Source organism: Lissotriton helveticus, chromosome 4_1 (genome assembly GCF_964261635.1).
Source record: "Lissotriton helveticus chromosome 4_1, aLisHel1.1, whole genome shotgun sequence".
NCBI lineage: Eukaryota > Metazoa > Chordata > Amphibia > Caudata > Salamandridae > Lissotriton > Lissotriton helveticus.
In genome coordinates, this window is record NC_136063.1 from 441,928,263 (window position 1) to 441,947,538 (window position 19,276).

At 43.5% G+C, this 19,276-nt stretch overlaps 1 protein-coding gene across 3 annotated transcripts in view; it reads right to left on the reverse strand.

Annotated features, from left to right (window-relative positions):
- Positions 1-19,276, reverse strand: part of NDUFAF6 (NADH:ubiquinone oxidoreductase complex assembly factor 6) — an 86,674-nt gene that overhangs the window by 56,146 nt on the left and 11,252 nt on the right. For 2 of the 3 annotated variants that reach the window (XM_078687012.1, XM_078687014.1), the window contains exons 3-4: positions 2,635-2,757; positions 2,361-2,417 (exon numbers count right to left, since the gene is read on the reverse strand). In XM_078687012.1, coding sequence (XP_078543138.1) covers positions 2,361-2,417; positions 2,635-2,757 — 180 coding nt within the window. The remainder of the gene's footprint in view (positions 1-2,360; positions 2,418-2,634; positions 2,758-19,276) is intronic. The other variant, XM_078687013.1, reaches the window with a different exon arrangement.

Sequence of the window (19,276 nt, forward strand, 5' to 3'; positions counted from 1 at the left end):
AACACTGCAAGAACTGTCAACTTTCTCAAAGTTCAGAATAACAAAGGTCCACAAATCCATACTAAAGAAACATGAACCATAGACATCCTATTCCACTCATCGTCCATCTCTACCAGCTTCCTTCACTAACTTCAAGCCAATGGAAGGAAACAAAGCACAAGATTAGCTCAGAAAATCAAAGTTATCAAACTGCAGGCAGAGCAATGGTTGCAAAAGGTATTTGCAGCTTCCATCAGTGTTACTTTCCCTGGCCTCCAGAAATGCGCAATCATTGCAATTCTCCTGGGAAAAACACTTTCTACTCGACATGCACTAGCCTATCGACTAAAAATCGATTTTCTTTACCCCAGTAACATCTTGCAAATAGAAATGACTGGATGCCTGCAGCAGAATATGGACTCAAACTACCCTCTATACATTGTTTAATATTTGGCAAGGTCTTCTGAAACCCGGACGATAGCTTGCTTTGAGCTCTCAGAGAAGGAAATGGAGCGAGGTAGCTTTATTAAATTTCGAGTGGTGGGGTGTCATCGTTCTACTTTGCCCTTGATTGGCATATCAATATTAACAAGACAGAGATGTTTGATCTCACTCTCTCACCAAAGGAAAAGTAAGAAATAGGTGACCTCGTGCCCCTGCCACTGCGTGTGGGAAAACTGCAAAAAAAGTCAGGAGGAGAAGAAAATATGTTGCAAAAGGCCCATTATCCATAACTGTTAAGGGAGGTATAACATTAGATGTGAAAATGTCAATTCCAATACATTGTGTGGCTGGGAATAATAGTGCCCATAAAGAAGTCTTTAACGGCAACATCTTTATATCCAATTGAGTTTTCCTATGTCGAAGTACCACAGAAAGAAATTTGAAGATTCCAAAGCCAGATCTTTAACCCAACATGGGAAGCGATAAAAGAAAGAGCAAGCAATAGAATACTTATGCATGCAGGTGAGTAAGCACTTGTCATGCCCAGAGGTGGAACAGTAAAACCACACAGCTCAGCTGCAGGTAAATAAACACTTGATATTTTTATTGTCCAGAAAAGGCACTGGGGATTTGTAAAGCAGGTAGTGGTAGTTAAGTAAACCCTTATGGAGAATCTTGTGGCTTCTCAGACAACTTAGACCCTTGACAGTGACTTTTATAGAATCGTGGGATTAACGTGCATACTCCTACACTAAATGGTTTGATATTTAGTGGTTAGCTGGAAAAGTTGTAGAACGATCACAGGCAGGTTTGGAAAGAGGCAGGTTAAATCGTTTATGATATGCAAATGTCACTTTGTCATTAAAAAGAGGGGAAAGGCGACACTAAGTCTAGATTAGACACTGAATTATGGCCCTGAAATGTATAAACTCTGGCACTAAAGCATTTACTGACTTCAAAGTTGGAGTTCTATTTCTTAAAGGCACAACATGTCAGAATTCATTGATTTACACTGTAGGTTTTTGAACACAAGTAGCATTTGGGGTTGGAAACAGAATCCGAAAGAGGTTTCTGAACAAGAGAGGGAGTCCTTACATGAAAGAAAATGCAAGTCTAATATGAATGTCTAACATATGGAGGTGAGTTTACAAATTGTTGATAGGTGGTATGATGACCTGGTTACAGCGAAGAAAATAGACACAATATAAAATGTTGAAGATAGATATTGTGAAGTTTGTGGGGAAGAGGATGTGGTAAATATTTGGAGGGGATGCCCTAGATGGATAACGTACTGAACAGCAGGTGAAAAGATTATGATTACAGGCCAATGGCTAGTGGTTTGTGGTGCAGCTAGCGGGATACCAGATCAGATACAAGATACATTATCCCAGCATGGCAAATTATTTTATGCACTCAACTACGACAGTGGCCAAGATGGTGCTAGCAAAAGTAAGGAGAAAAGAACAACCACCAACAGATGCAATGTGATATGCAAAACGAAACGTTTGGTGCTTGCTTCTCATAGAAAAAGTAATGTACACCATGAGAGGAGACATGGAGAATTTAGCAAAATATCAGGTCCTTTCTGGAGGTATAGACATACTCGTCCACAACACCTGTGGACACTTCAAAGGTTTAGATAACTCTTGTAATGTGTGGTATGTAATCAGGTTGACAAAAAAGTCCATGTTGCGCTTAGTTGCAAGTCAAGGGCTGGCATTTTTTACCATGTCTGTCATGAACAAACAGTTGATCATCTTCTTCTTCTCACCAACAAACAAATGTGAGGGATAGAAGAACTCAGAGGAAGACAGTCATGGAAAGGTGCATTATCATGATTACTGCTATTCTGGTTGTTATCAATCACATAAATAGTTGTCCAAGGGAATAACAAACAATAGATTCATTCATATTAAAATTTTGAAATGTGTACGTACTCTTTCATCAATGATCCTCATGAACCATCTTTTGGTGAGGTTATGCCGCTTAATCGCCTGAAAAGGTAGAGATAAATATTTCAATAAGTACATGAAGACAATAAGAAATAGGAGATGCAGAGTAGGGACCTCACCATAGAAATGGAAATCACAACACAAAACAAACAGAGACACTTCTTGCACGGATAACAATTTACTCAGAACAATACAGCTTGCAGGCTGACAGCATTTAAACCCCATTCATCAAACAAACTGAGGTTCTCATTTTTTGTACCTTCCAGAGCTGCATGGCAACTGGTTGATGTGGAGGGTTGTCTTGATAAATGTCTTCTACAGCTGTCCTCCAAAACTGCATCCTCATAAGACCAATGTTCTTCTGCGATACCATGTCTTTGACCTGGATAAAAGAAAGTTCTGGTGAAATCTACAACACACAATATGACTTATTTCCTAAAGAAAGATAAAAAATATATTTAAGGTAGAAAACCCTCTAGTTGCAAGAGGATGTTGACTGCAATTTGTGCGACACATAAAAAGCTAGAATATCTTGCATTGAAAAGCGAGCTCAAGCAGAGAACTTTGTGTGGACTTCTCTCCTGTTGGGTACAAGATTGTAGTGATTATACTTAAAATGCATGAAGGAGAAGAAGAGTCCACACTGCTCTTGGGGAAAGACAAAATGAATTGCAAATTGAAGGCTTCTCATTGCATGGAGGATCACTCTGGCGGGTGGACAAAGCATATAGCAGAATTCTGTAACAAAAACAGATAATGTATGTACGAAAGTATGTATGAATATATGGCATATTTGTTTAGTGCAAATCTAGCTAAAATTAGCAAAGACCTGGATTGCTGTGACAGAATTAGAGAGTGAATCTAGATGGTTGGTGCTTGTTCTGAGAGGTTCTACATACGCCTACGGGTTTAAGAACATTCATTTTATTTAATTAAAGACTCAATGAACAGAAATACATTTTCTGCAGATTTAGATACAAGTTTGAGAAAGCCTTCCTAACCCATTCGGCTTCTGGCAAAAAGTCCTTGTAAAGACTGACCTAACTCTATTATGAATGAGTTCTCCAGTAAAAATTTACTAATTTGTCAGTCTAGCTTGATCCAAACTGCTACGACTCCACCATTTCCCCTCTCTGGAGGACAAATGTAATTGGCCTAACTCTAAAGTGTCTTCTGTCAAGACAACAGGATGTCACCTTTGAAAAACTCCTTGCTCAATCGATCATGGATCAATGCTAAAAACTCTCATAATGCCAACCCACCTGGCTCACCACAATCACATCTATGCACCACCTCTAGCATACTGACTTTAAAACATGTAAACTCACCATATTCAGACATATGCCAAATCTGGTTCAAACAGCCCATGCCATGTGCCCCAGAGCACTTAAACTATCAACACTTCCCATACCACCTGAACTATCAGAGCTTGCCAGAATGCATACAACAGGAGTGCTAAGTAATCAGAGAATCGCAGGAAACCATTGTGGGCTCACGCCTGCCAACACATTTTAACTGAATTCAGTATTACACATCTTCCATCAAATATCAGTCACTACTCCCAACCTATCCTACCCACTGCACATTTTGCACAATTACAGAAACAGCTCAACCAGTACTTGGTCTGAATTAGATATGAAAGAGATTTGAAAAATGCTCACAGGGCAGAGAAAAAGGGTGAGAGTTGGGAAGTATTTTCTTCCCCTTGTAGGATGACAAGTTGGGCTTTGCCCAGGCACATAATTAACTTCAAAGGAGTCTGCCCTGTCACAAGCAAATGTTAGGTGACACTTGGAAAGCTCCAGCCTTTGCCCCCACAGTCAGGCTGGCACCAAACCCAGTGCAAGGAAAGCCAACTAAATAAATGCTTTTGAGTGACCACAGATGAGGAGACTGTCCACAACTCTAGGTGGGAACAGAGGCTTTGCACAAGGGAAAAAGGTTTCCCCATCTCAGATTTTGAGAGTGAGGGGCACTGTAGAATTGTTGTCAGGATGGCAAACAGGAACTTCTGAAAAGGTGGGTAGGGTTGACCCCAGGAACTTTCACTCCATTGGTTAGGGAGTGCCCATGGGATCATCCTCTCCCAATAGCTGGTGCCAGGCATAAATGTGGCCCCTCAAGGTACAAACCGTAGAAAACTTTCTGGACTTGAGGAATTTCCCTCTTGTACCATGACAAAGAAGTGGACTCCAAGGGTCAGTTGGCTGACATCCTGTGTGGCTACAGGAACACAACACACTAACAAACCTCTTCCCTAAATGGCCAGCTAACCAGCAGCAACTGGGCTTCGACTAGACTTTGCTGTTTGCCTCTGCCTTCAGCCTAAACGTCTCCAAGTGCGTCTCTTTGAAGGCCCAGGGCCTTAGAAGTGTAACCCTGTGGTTGCTAAGGCACCAGAATAAAGTTTTCAAATATTTCAAAACCTTTGCTGCATAGCTTCCTGGGGGCTTGTCACAAAAAGTAGCAGACCAGTAGTTTCACAGTGGCAAACTGAATTTCAGCTCGTTCTCACTCAAGTCTTCCAACACCTCCCAGAAAATGACCAAGTCACATTCAGAATTGGGACACACATACCTCAAGGGTAAACATTTTCCATAAATCAACAAACTGTGCCGGGTACGACAGCACGAGATCCATAATATGTTGTTATCCCCATTGATCTCTTACAATCATAATACATCCAACAACCCTTTCTTCACTTCAAGATATAATCAATAAAATCCTAATTTAACATTAATTTAACATGTAAAAACTACACCTGGTCCTGATGAATGACCCACATTTCAAAACTTTTTATAGCAGCCTCACATAGTGCAAAGTTACCATCAGTCACCTCTAGTGGTTCTTATCTTTAAAGCAGATCTTAAAAAGTTAACATTACAAAAAAGTGAAACACGTCAGATGAAAGTTGTAAAAACAGTAGGGCAATACGTGCCTGCCTAAATCTAAGTTTTTTTAAAAGCCCCTTTAGGAACACTCATTTCGGATGCGAGTAATATGGGCAAAGGAGGACAAAATGTAACGTATCCTGTGGAGACTAATTGTTGCAACCACAGGGTCCTTTTTGTTCTACGTATACTGTGAAGACAGGGGGTAAAGCCAGTAAGTGATGAAATAAGTTCAATCTAAAAGGTGTAATTCAAAATCTATCTCCACTTTTTTATAAAAAGTAAGTAGGGTTCAATGCCCTGCACTGACTTTACTAGAATATGTTCTCTGACTGTGGGTTTCTTGAGCTCCCTATCCTCACGGTGTGTGGTGACCTGTTTAAAAAACAAATCTTTGATAATCACTTTGCCCTGTGAACCCACGTTGTCATGATCAGCAAACAGACCTTCATGTCCTAGTGCAGTGAGGGTGTCCTTTACATATTTTTACCACAGGATTTTTGATGCATTATCCAGAGCAAGGCAGTCCTGGAAAACCAGCCTGTTAAAGCCTGCCTCCTCGTTGGACCAGGTCTTCACCCAACACAGGAGGGGTTTAACGGCCACCAAGTCAGAAATTTACTTAGACCCCAGTTTGTCATAAATAGAGTACGCTGGGGTACTATGATGGACTTTCAGGATCCGACTAAAATATTTATTTTCTTCAATTTGTAATTTATTAGCCACCTTATATCCCCATACCTCAGTGCCATATAGAACTATGGACACGCAAAAGGTGTTGTATAACTTTAAAATTGTCCCAGGTGACCAGTTGCCTAATCTATGAGAGTAGTTAGCAATTGCTCCGATAGATCTTGTCATTCTAAGACATTTCTCCTCTAAAAGGGTTTTTAAAACTCAATTTCTCGTCAAATAAAATACCCAGATATGAAAAGGCTGGTACTTTACCTAGACTATGTGTGCCTACTGCGTATGTTTTGGGCTTCCTACTCAGCTTTCCAATTTCCATTATATAGTATTTAGTTAAATTAGGAAATAAATCCATTGTGTCCATAAAAGTCACAAATCCATCTAATAACAGCTGTAAATACTTTAGGGTACGTGCAAGGAGTACTGTGTCATCCGCATATAACAAGACGGAGACCGGTCTTGTGCCTATCCTCGGGGTGTCAGCCTGTAAGGCTGTCAGAGCAGAATCAAGCCCATTAATGTATAATGTAAACAAAACAGCGCTAATATACAACCCTCTCTGACCACACTGGAGCAGTTAAAATGATCAGTTATTTTTCCCTCCTGTGTGTATCTAACTACTGCAGTAGTATTAAAATGTAGGGTCAGTAGGGTGTTAGTTATTGCCGGATCCACCCCAGGCTCTCCAAGGAGTTTCCAGAGTTTGCAGCAGTTCACTTGATCAAAGGCCACAGTGAGGTCCATAAAAGCTAGATACAACGCCCCCGGTTTAGCTATTGTGTATTTTGCAATTATAAGGTAACGGTTAAGACATTGATCTGTAGTGGATTTAGCGTCTAGGAACCCGTATAGTACATCTGAAATTATTTGGTTGGCCTCTGCCCATCCGGACAGCCTGTTACGAATCAGCCGCCCCAGAACCTTCACTGTCACATCAATAAGGGATATGGGATGATAACAGTGTGGGCTGTCCCGTTCTCCCTTCTTAAATATTGGTACAATGCTAGCGGTAGACCATGATGATGGCGTTGCTGATACTCCTGCCGCATTTAGGATCCTCACTAGGAGAGGGGCCCAAATCTCTGTTTTACACTGGAATAGGTCTGGTGGGATCCCATCAGGTCCCGGCACCTTATTCTGCGAAAGTCCATCAATTCCTAATCTTACCTCATCCAAAGTAAAGGTAATGGGATCAGAACTCTGTTTAGAGTTTAGTTCATGTATATGCTCCTCTCTGTGGGAATGATTATACACTCCCTCAAAGTGAACATGCCATTGCTCTGGTAAAATATTATGGCTTAACCCTGGTTTGTTCGAGTCTTTTAAATATGGATTGTTAATGACCCTCCAGCAACGGGTAGAGTACTTTCGTTCCGTTGCCTCAGGTAGATCCTCCCAGGCTTTCTTTTGCAATTGCCACTTCCGCCCCTGGACAGCTTGCTTGTATGATTTACAGCATGCCGGAACCCGACCCCTGTCTCTCTGTGTCTGTTTGAGCGCAATCTTGAGATCTCTAAGGGCCCATGAGCACTGCCCGTCAAACCATCTTGGGCCATCCATGGTAGGAGGGCTTGCCTGTACTGTTAATAAACCGTCCACTGAGTGTGTAATAGCAATAAATGCCTGTACTATATCGCACCTGCACTTGTGGGACTAAACATTTTAAAATCTCCTGTTTACCTATCCTAAAAAGTGAGTTATTAAAAGCAATACTATCAACCTGTACCCAACGTAACCAACTACCTTGGTCAGTTGCAGCAATCTTTCCCCCAGTTATCCTATTGGGAGCGAGCTGGTTCCAAGGTGCAGCAAGTGACATGGTCGCAGGAATATAGTCACTAAATATACTGTGGTTAATATTAAAAAAAGCATATAAACCTCCTCAGTGTGAGAGACACGAATATGTAATCACTAAATGAAGAGCAGCCTCTGCCTTTGTCGGGGGCAGAGCTGCGTAGTGATCAGGTCTAAGGTATGAGTTAGACCGTAAATGTTTAGGAGGACACTCTCATCCCGCCCTTCCCGAGTGTGTTCCATGTGCGGTTCCTCACTTAAAGTACAGGTCGACCAGTCTCGATGAGTCACCATTAGGTTTGGACACAGATAGCAATTGAAGTCTCCCACTAAAATGAATTGAACGTTCGAAAGGCCTTCCCCCCTCGGTTTGCTCCAGCGGTCTACTGAATTCATCCAGGCTAGCCGATCCCTGTGAATGTAATCTAGCATTCTAAAAATGTATTAGAACCAATCGATGTGAGTTACTCATAAGTATGAGTCCTTCAACAACGTCAGAGTCCCACAACAGGGTCTTCCACCTACCTTGTATCCGGAGGTCTACAACACAATTAAACCTCCCTTGCTCTCCCTGCACTCAACCTTACTGCCGGGCAGAAATTTTTTTTATAACCCTCAATAAAAAAAGATTAACTGGCTCCCACGTTTCTGGAATACATATTATATGAAATTCTCTGATGTATTGGAGCCAATGTTCAACCAAAAACTTACTGGCTGAGCCTGCCACGTTCCACAAGGCTATTTTTAAATCATCCACACTGCGCCCACCCTGGTTAAAAGAGTGGGCGGTGGTAGCCATTTCAACATTACATAGTCCCCTGTGACTTTGGTCCCTGAGCACAGAGGAGCTTACTGTTATTTCCCCGGAATTGTTCTCCTCCGTCGCACATGGTTCAACACGGGGTTCGACCCAATTGTCAGTAACTCTGCCCATTCCCTCCCCCACTTGTAGTCCATCTATACTGCTTAGATCCCTCGAGGGGGCAAATGCATTACATTATGTCAGAAGTCCTCTGCCCAGGGTAGAACCCTCTTCATATACAATAGAGCGTTGGGGTGGCACAGAGTTAAAAAGTGGCCCGTAATTAAAAAAACAAAGGTAATGGTTTAATCCCTGATTCTACTGAATATGATTGCAGGGAGTGAGACAGGATCTTGTGGGGCAGTTCTGGGTGCCTAAGCGTGACAATCACGCTGTCTCTTGTAAATGTTTTCTTGGCCCTGCCAATCCAAGCTACTCTCCTGGCCATCAGAATGTGCCTGTGCTAAGGCATATTAAGCTGTGCATATTTGCATAACCAGTGTGTAACTTTATTAATCAAATGGTCAGTAGGCTCATCCCTTGCGCTATTTAGTCCTGGTACCCCTGCCAGGACCACAGTATAAGGGCAACATGCTGATGGAAGATCTATTACTGGTAAGTCTGGGGTATTGGAGGCAGACACACTATCCCTACTAAATGTACATTGTTGTGGCAGGTGACCCCTTTGGTTCGGCCTTCTGTTACGGGTTACCAGAGTTCTGGGTAGACCTATCCCCAGGTTCGCGGCCTGTGTCACAGATCCTGTTACGCCAGAGATTACTTGAGGGACCTGGGACTCGGTGTGTACCGCTACAGGGAGGGTGGCTGGTTGAGTATCAATCAATCAATCAATCATGCCATTTGTATAGCGCACTACTCACCCGGGAGGGTCTCAAGGCGGTTGGGGGAAGGGGTCTGCTATTGCTCGAACAGCCAGGTCTTGAGTTGTTTCCTGAAGGCGAGATGGTCCTGGGTCAGCCGAAGGTGGATGGGGAGGGAGTTCCAAGTCTTGGCAGCCAGGTAAGAGAACGATCTTCCTCCGGCGGTGGCTCTTCGGATGCGTGGTACGGCTGCGAGGGCGAGGCTGGTGGACCGTAGCTGGCGGGTGGGCGTGTAGAAGGTCAGGCGGTCGTTGAGGTACTTGGGGCCCAGGTCGTGGAGAGACTTGTGTGCGTGGGTGAGGAGCCGGAACGTGATCCGCTTGTTGACGGGGAGCCAGTGCAGGTTCCTCAGGTGGCTGGAGATGTGGCTGCGTCGGGGGACATCCAGGATGCGTCGGGCGGAGGCGTTCTGGATGCGCTGGAGTCTTTTCTGTAGCTTGTCTGTGGTTCCGGCGTAGAGGGCGTTTCCGTAGTCCAGTCGGCTGGTGACGAGTGCCTGGGTGACAGTCTTCCTGGTCTCGGTCGGGATCCAGCGGAAGATCTTGCGAAGCATACGCAGGGTGTTGAAGCACGATGAGGAGACGGCGTTGACTTGTCTGGTCATCGAGAGGGAGGGGTCCAGGATGAAGCCCAGGTTGCGTGCGTGGTCGGTTGGCTTGGGTGCGGTGCCCAGGGCTGGGGGCCACCAGGAGTCGTCCCAGGCGGAGGGCGAAGATCCCAGGAGGAGGACTTCCGTCTTGTCCGAGTTCAGTTTCAGGCGGCTGTCCTTCATCCACTCGGCGACGTCTTTCATCCCTTCGTGTAGGCAGGTTCTGGCGGTGTCGGGGTCTCTGGTGAGGGAGAGGATCAGCTGGGTGTCGTCGGCGTAGGAGATGATGTTGAGGTTGTGCTGGCGTGCGATGGCTGCGAGAGGTTTCATGTAGATGTTGAAGAGGGTGGGGCTGAGTGAAGATCCTTGCGGGACGCCGCAGATGACTTCGGTGGCCTCGGAGCGAAACGGGGGGAGGCGGACTCTTTGTGTTCTTCCGGCGAGGAACGAGATGATCCACTCCAGTGCCTTCTCTTGGATACCGATGTTGCTGAGGCGCTGGACTAGGGTGCGGTGGCAGACCGTGTCGAACGCAGCGGAGAGGTCCAGGAGTATGAGGGCCACTGTTTCCCCCTTGTTGAGCAGGGTCCGGATGTCGTCGGTGGCTGCGATGAGGGCGGTCTCGGTGCTATGGTTGGCTCTGAAGCCGGACTGCGAGGGGTCGAGGGATCCGTTCGTCTCGAGGAAGGCGGTCAGCTGTCTGTTGACGATCTTCTCGATGACTTTAGCAGGAAAAGGGAGGAGCGAGATGGGGCGGAAGTTTTTGAGATTGGTGGGGTCCGCTGTAGGTTTCTTCAGGAGGGCGCTGATCTCGGCGTGCTTCCAGCTCTCCGGGAAGGTGGCGGTGTTGAAGGAGGCGTTGATGACGTTCCGGAGTTGGGGTGCGATGGTGGAGTCGGCCTTGTTGAAGACGTGGTGTGGGCAGGGGTCGGTCAGTGATCCGGAGTGGATGGTATCCTTAAGATGGAAATCTGCGTGCCCTGGCTAAGGGGGGAAATGCTATCTCAATTTTACCAAGTGAGACTCTAGTGTCATCCAGAATTTTAGATATTTCATTACAAACATTGTTCATTAGCCCAGTCACTGTTTCCACAATTTTTTGTCTCAAGGGCCCCCATAGTTCTCCCAAAATCTTGGCGTCCTTAGTGTCCAAACCTGCAGTGCCTTCACCTTTCTATGCCGGAATTATTTTCTTGTTTACTTTCCGATGTTTCGTAGGAGCGGACGGGCACAGACTTCTAAGGGAGACCTGGGCAAGTTTTACACGCCTCCTTGCAAGGTGAAACTTGTGGTGGCGACGTGCAAGCCGCATTGCGCCCTGGGGCTTGCAGAGCCGTCCCCTCCCTCCCCCCCCCTCTCCACCGGGTAAAACAACAACAAACGGTCTCCCACCCTGGGCCGGTTTTACGCGCCTCCTGGCTTGGTGGAACTGGCGGTGGCGGCATGCAGGCTGCGTTGCATGCTGGGGCTTGCAGTCCCGGTCCCCTCTTGAGGGCAAAACAACAACAAACGGTCTCTCAGTCTTTGTGAGATAACTCCCTTCCAGCCGTGCACGGACAGTGTGAGCTTTGCCAGTTAATAAGTAAATTCAAAGAACATACACACTGAAATATTTACTTGTAAAAAGCAGCCAGGCTGCAGAAAAGTAAACCTCTCACCCAACCACTCTAAACCCTCCCTTCATCCACACTGAGGGCCCTCTATGATATTGCAAGCTGGACCCTCTACCTTGTATCTGCCACAGAGGCAAGTTCACAGTCAGGTGTATCCTAGGGTGGTGCTTCTCTGTTTCCACAACTTCACAGTTCTCACAGACGCTATCTGCCAATTTTCTAGGACCAAATACAGTATCTAAACTTCAGCCCTTTGGCATGTTAAGCACAACCTAGGCTATTCAATTGCATGGGAGCATGACAGAGGAAATAACCGTGTGTCTCCTGACACAGATGGCACCTTGAGAAATAAAATGAGAGGCCTCTGTGCAGGTTGGCTGTATTAACCTCACTACCAGCGATGGCCCATCTTTAAGGACAGAGCCCACACCTTTTTCAAGCAGGAAGAGTGTCTGTCGGGCTGATCAAAGGTCTGTCTGACAGACACACTCCATGGAGTGTAAGGCAGCCAGGTACTGTAGATGCTCTAAATGCAAAGGCACCTGGCTGCCTGAGTCGAAATTTGTTGGTATGAAAATTTCACAGCCTGATGGATGAGACCTCCTCAGGCTGCCAAAGTCTTCAGTGAGCATCCCCCCTCATGATGAGGGTGTGTGTCACTGATCAGACTCCGACCTAGGTGCTTCAGTTTCAAGTCCTAAAGTGCCCATGGCCCAGTGTCCATCAGTGACGCTCATCACTGAATGAGGTGGGGTTGGCAACTCTCACTGACCCCATCCCACTCTTTGACGAGATAAGGAAAGTCATGGTCAGCCAGTGAGAGGAAGCCTCTGTTGAGGAAGCCAATTAGCCCCGATTTTGTCTTCTGGAAAGAACAAATTCTTCCCTCCCACTACCCGAGATCTCTCCTGTGTCCAGGTACTATTTTTTATTTAAATGTTGTTGGATGCGTGCATGCACGTATGAATGTTTGTGTGCATGCGTGCATGCTTAGAATGGGTGTGTGCATGTAAATGTGCTGGGTGTGTGTGTACATGAATGTGGTGTGTGTGTATGTGCATGTCGCTGTGGTGTATGTGTGTGTGCACGTGAATGTGGTGTGTGCACGTGAATGTGGTGTGTGTGTGCGCATGTGCGCATCCGCCCCAGCCCTACTGCACATTACGGGCTGCCACTGCGGACTACCGCATCTTCACCATGAGTCCCACCTGAGCAATGCAGTGTACTTGTCTGTTATTAACTAAAGTAGCAGCTGTGTGAAATGTGGTACTTCAGTTAAGCAGAACATCGAAAGGTGTCCTTTCAATTAATCGTGTTTAAATTCAGACTTCAACATTTGGAGCCTCAGCAATTTAATTCTGAGTTTTTGAGTAAATATATACTCTGTAACTGTAAACAAGAAAAACAGCATATATGCACAAGTAATCCAATAATACATTTTAAAAATTGCCAAATTTGCTTTACAGAAACATGTGAACAAACAGCTGTTTCGAATAGTACAAGTGCGTCTGCGAAGTGCTGTCGGGAAAAGGGAAAGTTGCAGCACTTCGGCATTCTAACTCAAGTGTTTCGCATGGGTTTACAAAAGCTAGCAATATACTCAAGTCATAATGAAGAATAACTGGGGCTGAAAAGTATCTTTTTAGCAAGTAATATCACTTCAATTATCTTCTTTACATGGAATGGTCTAAACGCCGTGTTTTCATGAAATCAACTAAAGGAAAGCTATTAAAGCGAAATTTCAAGAATACCCACTTTAAGCATGATTCAGTGACTCAATGCCTAGACAGAAAGGTGGTCAATTTTCTAATTGCAAATAGTGGATGAATCAGTCGAAAACTCTAGACGATCAAAGGCACAAAAACAATGGAACTAACAAGAAAACGATGCAGTAAACACCCTGCATTGTTACCCGTGAGACCATCCCTAATCTCTGCTCTCAGGATCCTCAAGTCAGGTGATGACCATGATCTCAACATGGCCAAGATAAAAACAGGGAAGGAGTAACTGATTGTGGCCTAAATATTTCAGATAACATAAGAAATAGTTATTCATAATGGTCAGCTTTGAGCAACAAGCATATAGGCAAAGTTCTGCCTGATATACGGCAGCAGAACATCTTAAGATGCTACATATTAAGAGTTAAGCCGGGGGGAGGGTGGCTTACGCCCGATGGTGATGGACGCGGTCCCGTAGCTCTCCGCAGGACGAGGAAGGGAGACCGGCCGATGTTCCTTCCTCAGATACGGAAGGCGCCTAATACTTGAGGATACGATGTAGGAAGGTTTCCTCCTGCATTCCTTTCCGGACCTGGGACCTGGTCGTGTTTCCTTTATTGCGAGATTTACAAGTGAGTGTATGTGGCGTAGTCGATTGTATGACCGCCGCCATCTTCTAATCTCCCGCTGACGGAGCGAAGCTCCTAGCGGTTTTTTCTACGGACCTTGGTGACTATGGTCTTTCCTGTTGTAGCGCTAGTGGCAGTTTCCTTCTCAGGACTATTGTGCCACCTTCATGCCTCTATTCATGGAATGCCATTTATTTCCACTTTCTCCTCAGAATTGGTTCTATACATCAGTGCGCCGCCATTCTGTCTGCTGAATATCACAAACTGTTCTAATATGGACTGCTTTATTTGGCCTCACTAGAATCCTATCGGCTTCAAATTCCAAAATTACCATTGTTTTCATATTTTTCTCCTCCTATTATTCCATTGTGTTGTTTTTGGTTTTTCATCTCTTCTGCTCGTTTTTTTTACCTTTAAATGACACAAAGCTTTTTTCATGGTGTTTTGACTTAAGCTACAGATTTTTTTTTCTTTTTGTCACTGACCTGTATGCTCATGTTATGTTTACTTGCAATGTACAGAGTGGGTCTGCCTGTTTCTCAGGGTCTTAAGGTATTGCTACTATTACTGGTTGTATATTATTGTATGACTGTGGACTCTGGTGCTATGTTTTGCCTCACTCATGATAACTGCAGTTGCGATGTTGGTTTTTACTGGTGCGCCATTGTTTTATTTGCAATTACCTACTTCCGCTCTTTGCTCGCTTATTGTGTAGATTTGCCTCTATTTATCTATGCATTTACATAGTGAGCATGCTGAGGTTCTGTACTATTTGGCTTGATGGGGCATTGTTCAAACATGCTTAGAGTGTTCCACTGACTTACCTGTACATTTTGTGCTCCTGCTTATTTCAGTTAGATTGCGTCAATTTGTTTTCACAACCTTCATACTTTTGACTTTCGCATTTTTTGTATGGGGAGATTATATAAAGACTTGCGTAAGCCCTCCACCACTGTTAAGAAATCCTTCGTTCACACGGGATCCCGCTATCAGTGTTTAGCGATGGAGGACTTACCTGATGCCACGTCTACAAAGGGTTCATCATCTTTAACTTCATCAGCGCCTGCTACCAAAAAAGGCACAATCAAAAGATTAAAAAAAGATCCTCCTTCACCGCCTTCACAGACGTCTTCTGCCACTACTATTGACTTATTATTAGATGAAATAAGGGCCCTGCGTCCTTTTATTGAAGAGACCAAATCCACAATTCAACAACTTTCAGACAAATGGCTCTCTGTAGATGAACGGATTACTGCACTCGAGCAAAATGTGGCATCAATGGAGTCCTCTGTATCCAAAGTCGATCAAGTATGTTCACAAGTCTCGATTTTGCATAAGCAGATCGAAAATTTGGAGAATAGGAGTAGGCGGAATAACCTGCGCCTTTATGGTCTTGAGGAAGGTCTGGAGGGATCTGATCCCATTGCTTATTTCAAATCATTCTTGCCAAGGCTCCTTCATCTGCCAGAGGGTACTAATCTTAATATACAAAGGGCACATCGCCTGGGCTCAATTAGAGGCACGTCTTCTTCTGTTGCTTCAACGAGGAAACCGAGAGGAGTGATTATGTACTTCCTCAAGTACACTGACTTACTCATAGTCTTATCTGCAGCGAGGGCTATGAATCGCATTACATGGTCTGGCCATCCCTTATTCTTTTTACAGGATTATGCCAAATCAACAGCTGACCGACGTAAGGAGTTCTTGTCTCTTCGACCTCAACTGCGTTCCTTGGGAGCACAATATGGGTTGTTTCATCCTTGACTTTTTAAAGTGACTATTAACAATAAGACTACCACATATGATGACCCTTTGAAGCTGAAAGGTTTTCTTTATTCGCATTCCAGCGAGGCGATGGATACTGCTTCTGTCTCAGGCTCTAAGTAATCTTCCGTCATTGCAGTGGATGTGCTTCTCTGTTTTGTAGTTACTATTTATGATGGTTGCTTATGCTTTACAGTACATATTGTATAGTTTATTACTTAATATGTTTAATCTTACATTCCTTTTTTCTTACACAGATTCTTTCCCGGTTCTTCTGGTTCCTTCCCTCTGTTCGTGAGGTCCGTTGGGTCTTCTCCCTTCCTTCGTCTTCCCGTTTGAGCTATGGTCGCGCCATTATTCACGTGGCTTCCACCCTCCTACCCTTTGCTTTGTCTTGTTCCAGATGTTATGTAAGTTTTCTGTCTTCCCCTTTTTCCTAATGTTTTTTGCCATTTGGTTTTATTTTTGGTTTCCTATCCACTTGCTCCTGCTTCCTTATCATCTCTCTTACTCAGATACATTGCATCTCTCAATTGTTTCTCCTCCCCTTCTTTTATCTTTGTCTCTTTTACATCTTTTCCCTAAGACATCTGTCTTCTTTTTCCCACTTCGTCACCCCTTTTCCCAATTGGTTAACAGTGCACTATTATTCTCTTTTTTTCTCAGTTTCCTCTGAATGTTTCTTGATGTATTTTTACGCTTTTCTCCTATGTTCTTTTCTATTTTCAATTCTTATTTGTTTTCCATCTCCTTCTTTTTTAGCTTTACCTTCTTTTTTTTCCTTATTACTTTCTCAGTCTATTTTCAACTTCTTTTTTCAAATAATAGTTATTTGGCATCTATTGCACTCCGCTTCCTGTTTACCATGGTTATATCTGGTATGGTTTTTGATGTCTTCTTTGTTTCACACATGCATGGCTTTCTCATTTTGTCCTTATGAGTTATATGACTGGATTTTAATGTTTAATATCTTTCACGTTATGGTATGCCTCTGACAATTGTTTAATGGAACGTTAGAGGCCTCCATTCACCAATTAAAAGGCAAAGAGTATTGTCCCACATTGCTAAACTTAACGCTGATATATCTTGTATACAGGAATCTCACCTCTCTGCTGAAGAATCTATTAAATTACAAAGGGGTTGGGTGGGGGAGGTTTATTTCTCCCCAGGTGATGGCAAACGTAATGATTTTGTTTCGCAAATCACTTCCTGTCAAAGTTGTCACAAGTTGTACTGATCAATTAGGTAGGTGGGTTCTGGTAAACTTTACTTTGGATAAGGTTCCTATGTCCATATTAAATGTTTACGCCCCAGTCACTGGTGATGCCTCTTTTTGGTCCTCCCTGGCTCCACATATTACACAACATTATACTGACCATTGCATTTTAGCTGGAGATTGTAACGAGGTTCTTGATCCATTTTTAGATAGACAATCATCCACTGCATACATTCCCCACAAATCGCATAAATCTTTCACGCAACTCATTCATCAATATAAATTACTCGATGCCTGGAGATTATGTAACCCTACTTTACGAGAATACTCTTTTTTTTTCCCCGCCTCATCACACTCATTCAAGATTGGACTATTTTTTTATTTCACATCACCTCTCTCAATCCCTCATTTCTTCTGATATTGGATCCATTTTAATCTCTGATCATGCGCCAGTTTCAATATCTCTGGATGTTCGCTGTAAACCTAATGCTGCTAAGAAGTGGCGTTTCAACAATTCTCTCCTCCTTGATTCTGTTTTTGTCTCTTCTTTTACTACTTTTTTTCACGAATTTTTCTTGTTAAATCAATCTGACGAGATTCAATTTCCGGTGGTATGGGACGCTTTTAAAGCTTCAGCTAGGGATTTTATAATTCAATACGTCTCCCGTAAACGAAGGAAGGCGCAACAATCCACCGAAGATCTTTTTTCCAAAATTAAAAAGTTTAGAACACTCTTATTACACTTCAAAGTCCAAAGAATGCATGAGTGAACTTATTGCCACTAAACTTAAGTTTAATATAGATACCACAAATAATGCTTCTAACTATCTGCTAAAGTCTAGTGCCAAATTCTATGGTGGTCAAAACAGAGCTGAGAAATTGTTGGCTAATTACTTAAAAGCTAGACAAAACCGGGTCAACATAGACACCATTCATGGTCAGGATGGCTCACTCAAGCATAAGGATAATGATATTCTGCAGGAGTTTCAACTTTTTTATGAATCACTCTATTCCTCTGAATCGAATGCGTCTGCAGACACTATATCTCAATTCCTCTCTCAGATTTAATTTCCTTTTGTTTCGCCTCCCGATCTTTTTCCATTGGAAACAGATATAACGCAATCAGAGCTCTTTCGAGCACTGCAGATTTTGAAACATGGGAAAGCTCAGGGCCCAGATGGTTTTACAGTTGAATTCTTTTCCCACTTTTCCAAATTGCTTATTCCCAAATTATATATTTTAATCTCTACTTTCCTTGCTTCTGGTTCAGCTTCTGGTACCTTCTCGCATGCTCTTATCTGTATTCTTCCCAAACCAGGTAAGGAGCCGCAGTATTGTAAGAATTATCGTCCAATATCTCTGGTAAATATTGATTATAAAATGTTCTCGAAAGCGCTGGCTCTTCGTTTGGAATCGCACTTACCTGAACTTCTAGGCAAGGAACAGTCTGATTTTGTCAAGGGCAGATTCCTTGCGGACAGTACCAGATTGTTCTTCGATATTATTTCTAAATCTTCTCACTCATCTCAATCTCTCGCAGCCATTGCTATTGATGCTGAGAAAGCTTTTGATAGAGTTGAATGGTTGTATCTTTTTCAGGTCCTGAAGTGGTTTGGCTTTGGTTCTAAAAATATCCACGTTTATTTCACTATTGTATTCTCACCCAAGGGCGGCCATTTCGGCAAATGGCGGTTTATCTCCTTATTTTACTCTTAACAGAGGGGTTCGACAAGGTTGTCCTCTTTCCCCCTTTTTGTTTGACCTTGCCCTAGAGCCTTTCCTATTAAGGATTCGCCAAAACAATGACATTCATGGCTTCACTTTCAAGCAATCTAACATTAAGATGGCGGCATATGCCGATGATGTCTTATTGTTCGTCTCCCAACCCAGTTCTTCCCTTCCTGCATTCTTAACTGAGGTAGATTCCTTTGCTCATGTATCGGGATATAAATTAAACAGGGACAAGTGCAAAATCTTACCCCTCACGAAATTTACTCTTAAAAATGGTTTTTCTGCTTTGGGCTTCTCATGGAACTCAGAGTCTATTAAATACTTGGGACTTAACTTTACGGCATCTCTTAAAGGCACAGTTATTCGTTGTTTAGATGATTGTATTCAAAAACTAATTACCCTTACTTCCAAGTGGCATCCTCTTTATTTATCTTGGTGGGGGAGGTTGGATACGATCAAGATGATGCTTTTGCCTATCGTCCTCTTCACCGTTTCCAACATCCCATTTTCCATCCCCTCAAAATATTTCAAAAAAATTAATTCTATTCTCTCTACCTTTTTATGGGGTCACAAATAGTCTCGT